The 9,674-nt window shown below is 38.5% G+C and overlaps 3 protein-coding genes across 4 annotated transcripts; all 3 read right to left on the reverse strand.

Annotated features, from left to right (window-relative positions):
• LOC104741123 (tetratricopeptide repeat protein 38) lies at positions 175-3,637 on the reverse strand. 2 transcript variants are annotated; one of them, XM_010461906.2, is made up of 14 exons: positions 3,372-3,637; positions 2,939-3,091; positions 2,747-2,845; positions 2,462-2,563; positions 2,229-2,372; positions 2,021-2,115; positions 1,785-1,914; positions 1,605-1,709; positions 1,396-1,502; positions 1,268-1,319; positions 1,106-1,195; positions 929-1,013; positions 772-836; positions 175-677 (listed from the first exon to the last, which is right to left on the reverse strand). In XM_010461906.2, the coding sequence occupies exons 1-14, from the start codon at positions 3,465-3,467 to the stop codon at positions 594-596; spliced, it is 1,407 nt and encodes a 468-aa protein (XP_010460208.1). In that variant the 5' UTR covers positions 3,468-3,637; the 3' UTR covers positions 175-593. The 2 variants fall into 2 exon arrangements, with proteins under 2 accessions (XP_010460208.1, XP_010460209.1); XM_010461907.2 differs by lacking the exon at positions 3,372-3,637 and adding an exon at positions 3,183-3,364.
• LOC104741126 (glutathione S-transferase U13-like) lies at positions 3,897-4,981 on the reverse strand. Its single transcript, XM_010461910.2, has 2 exons — positions 4,623-4,981; positions 3,897-4,404 (listed from the first exon to the last, which is right to left on the reverse strand). The coding sequence occupies exons 1-2, from the start codon at positions 4,947-4,949 to the stop codon at positions 4,048-4,050; spliced, it is 684 nt and encodes a 227-aa protein (XP_010460212.1). The 5' UTR covers positions 4,950-4,981; the 3' UTR covers positions 3,897-4,047.
• On the reverse strand, positions 6,072-9,274 carry LOC104741127 (hydroxyproline O-galactosyltransferase GALT4-like). The gene is made up of 8 exons (XM_010461912.2): positions 9,173-9,274; positions 8,024-8,898; positions 7,616-7,854; positions 7,238-7,528; positions 7,037-7,165; positions 6,774-6,947; positions 6,561-6,668; positions 6,072-6,466 (listed from the first exon to the last, which is right to left on the reverse strand). The coding sequence occupies exons 2-8, from the start codon at positions 8,868-8,870 to the stop codon at positions 6,257-6,259; spliced, it is 1,998 nt and encodes a 665-aa protein (XP_010460214.1). The 5' UTR covers positions 8,871-8,898; positions 9,173-9,274; the 3' UTR covers positions 6,072-6,256.

A 9,674-nucleotide genomic window follows, 5' to 3' on the forward strand; every position in this document is an offset into this window, starting at 1 on the left:
GAGAATAATTAGGGTTATAGAGAGAACTTACGATTTCTCCACTGCAGAAGGATTGTATTCTTTGGGCATCTGTGAAGATAACCTCTTCTTCTCGCCAATAGGAGTTTCCGGATCTAAGAACTCTTCTTCTTCATCTTCTTTGCCAATCTTCTTCTCTGCAATTTTTGTTTTAGGTTTTGCTGACTTGACAACTTCGCTAAGTTTTGCTTTCTCCAAAGCTTTCTGCTTTTTTCATCTCTTTTTCTTTAGCCTTCTCTTGGTTCCTCAGTTTCCTTTCCATCTCCATATCCATCTTCTTCTTCTCCGGTTCTTCGGACATCAAGATTTTTTTATCAAAGTATCTTCTCTGATTTGTGAAGCAGAGACGAATGTTATAGAGTACTACAAACGCAAAAGCTAGGTTAGTGAAAAAGGCGTTACTAATACATGTAAAGGAGAAATATGGAAAATTTGACAGTTATGGGAATTTAGAAAATATGTAGAAAGATATACAGACGAGTTAAAAAAAAAAAAAAGATTTTACTCTTTTTATATTTATTAAAAAACATGTACAATATTGTATTAAGTCATTATTTTGGTTTTTAAAGAAGAGTTTAGAAATAAGAGGATTCCAGTTTCTTAGCTCTGTCTCCTGCACGCCTAGCCTCTGCATTGCCTTCCATGGTGTAACTCTTCTCCTGCCACCACAAACGACATTACTTTTTCATTGCAAAACCCAAAACCCATTGTTTACATATGATAAAAAAAAATTGAATGCATATATTATCATACCAGCAAACGCCAGATGAAGGGAACACCATCTCTGACCTTTATCTTCTTTCTGATCACTTCTTCCGCTGCATACATCAGAGCCAATAGATTTTATTGCTGTTATATATACTAAACAAGATGAACATCCAACTATACTGAGTCTACAAACAAGCCATACCAGTCGAGGATTGGCCTGTCTTTAGCAGCAGCTGGCACCACATTTCACTGAAAACATCTATCTGTTCATCTGATGCCCCGACGATCTATTATTAATCATCAAACAGTTTTAAAAAGAACCATCAAAAGGTGTTTGATCAAGAAATTTCATGAGTTAGATGCCAGAGGTTTAGTTTACCTTGTAACCAAGGACGTTAAACTCTGACCCGAGTAGTTCTAAAGCCTCTTTGTAGTTACCCCTTGCGAACTCATACACAGCTTCCCCGAGCTGATATGAACACAAAACTGATATTGAGTAGTTTTAGTGAAAAAGATGCTCAAAGAGGGGGAACAAACAAACCTGAATCCCTTTCTGCATCACTTGTTGTTTCTTCTTATTCATCTTTGATAATCTGCAAGAAGAACACAGGGTGCATGACAAATTCGGTATCAGTTGGAAATAGTAGAAGAAAATAAATTCATACTAACCGGAACTTCAGACCCTCAAGTAATTCATGAGCTCTTGAAGTCTCTCCAACCTTTGCTAATGCCCAAACTATCAATATATCAAGGTGCCACTCCAAATACCAGTTTGCCTGACATATTAAAGGAAGTGGTAGAGGAATAAAAACCTATGGAACTGGATAACTTAGAACTGCAAATGACATGGGATGATGTATCACTAGTGCATGGCTTACCTGATCAGTTAAACGAACTGCAACAACTTTGAGACGGTCTTCAAAACCATCAAGAGCATCTCTTACATCTAAACGCAGCAACAAGCCCAATGCATTGAGATAAACCTAAAGAGTTGCAGACATTTGAATACTAGATAAAGGAAGCAAAATCATAATTTTCTGAATCGAAAAGAGGATTACTTCAGGAGGAACGGCATCGTCTTTCTCCAATTCTTTCCAGATGTGATCATCATAAATCTCCTCTACTTTACTCAATGGTGCCCCTCCTTCCAAGTAACAAAGAGCAACATGCCACCAATTGTGTGTATACCTAATAATTTGATCCATGTTTAAATAAAATTTATTATGGATTCTAAATGATAAGAGAAGAGCTTGATAATATGAGAGGGCCTTCAAGTAAGTGAGAAATGCTATACAAGAAAGATGAGCAAGGAGGCCAAGACTCTGAGCGTTCTTCCATGAACTCCACTGCTTCTTTAAAACGACATTCATGTTGAAGAACATGACATAACTATAACAAAAATATTATCAGTAAAGAACTACTGAGTGATAAGTTTTGAATGGAAACTGAGAATAAAGGATGCAAGTGTTTTATGTTATGTCAAAATTGTTAGAGAAACTCACACAGTGATGTGCCCAGGCGTCTTCTTTGTTTATCTCATAGCCTTTTCTGGAAGCTGCAGCAGCTTCTTCCATTCGACCAAGTTCTAACAATGGGAACGCAAGCGTACCGTGTATGTAACTTTCTTCTTGATTCGCAGGTAAAACCTACAATATCAAGCAGATACACAATCAACATTAATAGCCATAGATGGTGAATCATTTACTGAACATCAATTCAATTAGAACTAGATTACCTTCTGAACAAGACCCAAAAAGGGTTCAGGTTGACCCATGTAGAAACATAAAAGCTGTGCTCTCTTCAGAGAGGCCAAATCCTTTGGGAATCTTTTAAGTAGCTGCAACCAACAATTTGGATTAGAAAAAAAGTGACTCATAAATGACATAGCAATCTAACTACAACAAGTCTCATAGGAATCACACAGCCACTGGACTTTTACATCCCAAACCAGAATCGTTGTATTGGTGTCAAATTCAAAAAGATAACACTAGACTCTAGGATATAACATCTGAGAACCAACCTCGATGTGCATTTCAAAAGCCAAGTCATCATCCCTGTCCGCAGAGATCAGATAAGTAACAGCCTCAAAAACTGCTTTCTCATAAGGTGTAGATTGTTCCTGAAAAACAAAGGTATTAAAACTTCAAGATATTACCCCAAAAACCAAAGTAGAATATGAACTACAAAGGCAGTGGAAAATAATAAGACTCACGAGATTGGATGTGGCAGCTTCAACGTAGGAATTAGCTCTGGTAGGATCAGATGAGGAAAGGTAATGAGCAGCTAAAATATTGCCCAAAACACAATCTTTATCGTAGATTGGCGCTTCTAGAATCACTTTCCTATTCCTCCCATAGCTAAGAACCTTCATAAACAACAGAACATGATCAACAACAAGAATGAACTGAGATAAATTACAAAGATGGAAACTTTAAGAGACAGCAGAAGCTACCCACAAGATAGTAATTGGAAACCCCCAAAATTGAGCTACATAATGGGTCAAGACTCATAAAATGATCAAACCCTATTCATAAATCCGCTACAAGAATCAAAATTGATACTTTTTCCTAGATACCAGAGAAAAAAAAAAATCTCAAATTCGTATCTTAAGCCCTGTAAACAAATCGATAATCAAAGATTTTAACCTGTTGAAAATAGGAGTTAATTGCGTGGATGCAATCATCAGAATAGGTATTAACTTCGTAACCCCACCGAACACATCTAAGTGTTTTCTTCTCCATTTCAAGAGTCACAGAGCTTTCTTCGTCTTCTACCTCAAAAATCGCAGCTTTTCTATATACGAACACTTCCGTCTCTGTTCTGGATTTAGGATGATTTCAGATAATATAGACAGCGATTTCTTTTTCAGCAGTTCCCTTGTCGTTGTCATTAGTTGTCATTAATCATTTTAAGTGAACACGAGTTCGTGTCTTTTGTTATAAGAGTGACGTCTCACTTTGGCATATTCTCTACTTTTGGATAATGTCCAATTTTGTTATTTAGTAAAATAAACAAATTAAAGCCAAAGTTTTTTATACATAGCTAAGAACAAACAAAAACATGCTTAAATAGATAATTATCATAGTCTCATGACGCACTAAGCCAAAAAAGAAAAAAGAAAAAAAAGCCAACTAACCACATGAGAGCATCTGCATCGGTAGAATAGAAGAAAGAAAGATCCAAAGTGGCATATATGATTAGGCAAATACACAGAGAACTTCATACGAAACTTTCAAAGAAGACAAATCTTATTCACTCGTTCATTTATTTATTCCCTTCCCTCCCCCCCCACACACACATTTACTTTGGAAGCATTACACATCACTGAATGTTGAACTTCAGCTTTGCGAACGCGACGTACTCATCGACACTTGCCATGTACGGCTTAACAGCTTCGTGGGACCCGAACCTCTCTGTCCATTTCATCAACCCGGGTGTTGTCTCTTCTTGGAGAAACTTGACGCCGGTAAACACCTCGATCACGGAGATTGGACCTAAAAGTGTCCCACATGCAATGTCGAGGTAGCCTATGTTTTCTCCTCCGAAGAACCCTAACCCTTTGCTGCTCTTCTGAAACGTCTCTTCTAGTATCCCCAAACACTCCATCAGCTTTCCCGCCGCCGCCATTCTCCCTTCCTCGTCTTTTGCTCCCGCCGCCGCATTTAGAGACTCGAAACACTGTTTCATACAACACATAAAACATAAAAATCTTGAGTTGTTGACTTAACATCTGATATCTTCTCTGTTTCTAATCTCCACACTCAGATCTATATTCGAATATCAAGATCTAAGCATTTAGTTTGACTTCAAGAACCAAAGTTTCAAACTTTAACAAGCAAAACAGAGCATGTGTAACATAGATCCATGACCATGGAAATGAGTGTAAACTCGTTTACCTTGTCGTCGACGTACTGAGCCCAGAACCGAGCAGATGCGCGATCGTAAGGTTGAGACGGAAGAATGGAAGGATCAGATGACCAAGCTTCATCGACGTACTGAACGATGTTGAGGGATTCACAGATGGAGACGTCACCATGGATGAGGACAGGGACTTTCTTGTGGATGGGGTTAGACTTGATAAGGAGTTCACTTTTTAACTTAATAACATCAGGTTCGTCTAAGTACTCGTACTTGACAGATTTCAAGTGTAAAGCCACTCGTGCTCTAAGGGCAAAAGGGCTTGACCAAGAACCTATCAGCTTCACTGTATCGTTATGTGCCATGTTTTCTCCTAGTTGTTATTTATCTGAAACCTATTCAGGTGAGTGTGTGTTTATTAGAGAGTTGAGTTAGGGAGAAAAGAGGAATTAAGGGTCGTAATTCTCGTCAGCTAGTGGCATTGTGAGAGTCAAAGGCAGTGACGCGGTGTCGTCTAGAACGCTGATTTTATATTTTATTACTGCACCTAAGTTACTATCCAATAGCGATGGCTTTAATATTTGTATTTTATCGTAGTCAAGAGTTCAGTATTGACCTCTGCAGCAAATACTTAGGCCCTGGTCGGAACAGGGTGCTAAGCAAGAATTGTTCAGTAAATCCAAGATTGGTTTTGCCGCCTTAAGGTTGCATAAGCCAAAACATAGCCGTTTATGCTTTACCTTTTGGTCTCTTTAAACTGCCGCTTTGAGTGACCAAAGGTAAACACAGCCGGCCGCACAGTCAAAGAAATCCAGACCCAACCTTTAGTCACTCTTAAGTCTTAATATTCATTTAAAATTCAAAACCTTGATCAAATAGGCCTGAACTTGTTCACAAGGCTTCAAACTCTGCCTCAGTGGCTCAGCCCGAAGCAGCTTTGTCACATTGCTAATTTACTTGTTTCTTTACTATATCATCTCTCTCTACTAAGGAAACCTCAACTTTATTTTCACCATAGGAGATTATTTTGCGGGTTATGCTACAAGATCTAAAGGTACTTTATAATTTTAATTACTAAGAGAAACAATAAACAATTAAATATGATCAAGGTGATGTATTGTTTTATATGTAAGGTGATTACTAAATGTTGTATGAATTGTTTAAACAATAAACAACTAAACAACACAATATTTAGCATTCAGCATATTACTGAGGGGCATATATGCTTATTTCCAATCACCAACTAACAACTTCTATATATGGTTCATAAGCACAAGTTTCCAAAATTTACTAATATGCTGATAGCACACTACAGACCACTGTCTTTTCCCTCAGAACCAGGCTAATCAAGGAAACTCTAAAGATACCATACCATCTTGGCTTGTCTCATTAGCGTAACACAGAGTACTTTAAAGTACAAGAGAATTTACGTTCTTCCCTGATTACTTGCAGTACTGTTGGATTATATATTTTGAAAACACTGCAAAAACAATCTGACTTTTCAGTCAAATTTTCAAGAGCTCTTCATTATATTATATATATATATAGATACATTATATATTGTTTCTATATATACAGAGATCTAAACAGTTAGCTCCATAATCTCCCCATCTGCTTCTTCATTTCCTTTCTAACGAAAAATTCCAGAATCCGGCAAAAAAGCAATGTTATGTCATCTCATGTTGCAGCATTGGGGCTTCCCGAGTCGCTGCAGCTTATCCCACATGCAAATCATCTGGCGAGGCGACTGATAATGAGCAGTGAAGTAGTCTTCAATGCAGCCAAACTGGCAGAACTTGAGGCTGTGAACCACTGCCACCGGTCTAGTCTTGTTGAACTTCTCCACCCACATTCCCATGCTCACATCTTCCATCTTGAATAACTGCAAAAAAAACCCAAGAAGTACAAGACCAGTTTTTGATGTTTCTTGGATGGGGTCACCTCAAAATCTTGCATATGCGTAAAGGATAACTTACCCTTAATTTCTTCTGTTCAAAATCATCAACGATAAACTTAGCTATATCGTATGACAAGATGTAACCCGGACCATTTGCGTATGGAGGATAATACTCTTCTGGCCATTCCTGGTAACACAATTAAGAAAAAATCAACATAATTTCAAAACACCATATGTTTCCTGTTACCTGTTTAGCTCAGTTGAGTTTTTGGGTTTGCTACAAAATCTATACCTCGAATGTCACAGCCCATTTCCCAGTACGCAGAGGCTTATGGTAGAAATTAATGTTTCCAATATAAAGGCTCTCTCTTCCCTTAACCTTTTCTGCTTCCTGGATCACTGCATCCACTCGCACAAATGTATCATCATCACATTTCATAACATACTTTGCCGCCACTGTGTTAACCTACAATTTATTTCCCAGATGAATAGTTAGAAAAGTAATAAAAGGTAAGGAGAACACACCAAAAAAAGAAGCAGAAACAAAGAAATTACCCCATACTCGCAGATGGCAACCGTCTTGAGCACAACAAGGTCATAATGATCCATGTATGGTACTATGACAATATCACCAAAGTACTCTGCTTCTTTCTTTAGATCCACATTGACTTCCTTTCTTGCATGCTGCAAGGTGAATTGACAGAATAAACAAAAATGGAGTTAAAGCAATGACTGTATTTCAAGAGTTGTGCTTACCAATGCCACAAAGAACCGAGCAACAACTTTGGATGATCTGACTAGCTTTTGCTGCATCCACGACTTCCTCACAGCCATTCTCTCAGCAAAATGGTTACCAGCAGAGAGAATTCCGATAAACAACTCCACAGGCTTTTCAGGTAACGAAGGAGCTTTCAATATGCTTTGCATCTCCAGATGCTTCTGCGGTGCAAAACTCGGATTTGTAGAGGGTAACGACGCAGCATATACAGAATGCACATCAATATTCCCCTTGACTGCTAATCCAGTTGCATCCTCAAGAACAAACCCCTGACAAAAAAAGACATTATCATACCAGTCAATATTAAACCATTCCATCAACAAATTATCGAGCGGTTGTTAATCAGTTATACTCACGGTTCTATAAGGGAAAGACGTGATATGTCTCCCATTAACACTAATGTGATAACCTTCCATCCCAGCTCGAAGTGTAAGAACAAAAAGCTTCCCTTCATCAAAAGGGTATGGCCAATCATGTGCCATCATCTTCTTCCTCCGACCCATCAACCTATTCAACCACCATGTCTTCTTCGATTCATCAGAATCATCACCACCATCATCCCTCTTCCACTTCTCACACTTCACCTCTCCATCAACTATCACAAAAAAATCAAAGCTCTCATCATTCTCATCAAGATTATAAATTAAAAAAAAAAAAAAAAAAAAAATGTGCAGAGTAGGCCAATATTGAAGTCGCCTCCCACGGAAAGTAGCTTAACGGACATCTTAGTGAGAAAAGCTCTATCGAGTTCATCTNTAAGTTACCAGATTCGTCTTCATCACTAGATTCACGACCATCACAGCGTAGACTTGAGCCCCATTGCATACGGTAGCAAGTGTTGTGCTCAATCACAGGCTTCCCACTCCAATCACCTTTAATCCTCGGGTTAAAATGAAGAATCCGAGGCGGATCTTCACCGTCAACAGCCTTCAAACCTTGCAGCTCCATCATAAACTGAGTCACCATAGCCTTCTTATCTCCACTCTTCTCAACGTGTGCCCAATGCGGCGTCGCCACAACGGTAATGTGAGAACCCAGCGTTAACCCACAGGGCAAAACCAAGATCCGGCTCCGGTTCACAAACTCAGACCCGGTAACCGTAACGTTATCGGGACATATCTCAATCCGGGTCATAACCGGAGCTTCTTCGGGTTTGATCAAACCCGAATCGAGTCCGTCCCACATTGCCTTCCCCATCGAAATCGCGTTCTTGGCCGTCTTGTGAAAGATTGAGAACTCGTCGCTGAATCCGCCATTGTCGAAAGAGCTCTCGTTGACGAAAATATCAGAGACGGGCTTAAACTCTCGCATTCTCCGCTCCGGGACTCGACCCGCCCGACCCGGATCCTTGAAAAGTCGATGTGGGTCTTCTTCTTCTCCAAGAACCAAATTTGCTTCCTTGCTACTACCACCACCACCGAGAACCATATGTCTAGGCAACGAGTCAGAGGAACCATCGTCATCAGAACTGGAGACGGAGCCGGTTGTTCTAAACATGAATGGGATCTCAAAGCTCATGCAGAGGAAGTAAAAGAGAAGAAGAGCTAACAAGAACTGAACAAGCCCGAATCTTGACTGTGAAACAGAGTTCTCGAGTTTAGACTTCTTCATTGCTTCCACACAGATCACCAAAAAAACCCTAGAAAACACACCACAAATTTTGGAGAATGAAATAAGAAGAAGAGAGAGCTCACAAATTTGGGTAAGCCATTAATAACAAAAACTGTTCACTAAGAAGAAGAAAGAAAGAATTATAGAAAGAAAATTCAACGAAAGAATTAAAACTTTATCGGAAAAAAAAATCTTGACTTTGGGTTTCCCAACTTTAAAGCACAATTTGGAAGTAAAACAAAAAAAAAAAAAGCTTTGAACAGAACAACACAGACAGAGAGAGAGAGAGAGAGAGAGATTACAAGTTTTTTTTGGTAACCGGCGGGCGTGTACGACGAAGATGGAAAGCCAGTTATTGCTTAAACTACGTCGTTTTCATCGAATTGGTTAATATAATTTGTAGCACATATTTTCAGTGTTATGTTGTGTGTTATTTTGTGTGTGTTAGTTAAAAGTAAGTCCTTTATATAATGGTAAAGCTTTGATTAATGATGAACGGTAAAAACACACACACAAAAAACTTAAACGGTGATCATTGGGGCGTTCACATTGTATATACAAAAACTCCAAATTATAATGCAAATAACCGCTAATAACGTTATTGATTTATAACTTTCGGTTATATATTTCTTTGGCTCAAATTCCAAGTGAAGAAAATATCACACGAAAAAAAAAGAGTAAAGTCTTGATGAGTTTATTTCATGTATTTGTTTAATGATTAGAATAATAACAGCCAGGTGCGTTCGAATGGGATACCCACCACACATTCTCAATAGTTTTTTTTTTTTTTTTTTTTTTTTAAAA

Source organism: Camelina sativa, chromosome 14 (genome assembly GCF_000633955.1).
Source record: "Camelina sativa cultivar DH55 chromosome 14, Cs, whole genome shotgun sequence".
Lineage (NCBI taxonomy): Eukaryota > Viridiplantae > Streptophyta > Magnoliopsida > Brassicales > Brassicaceae > Camelina > Camelina sativa.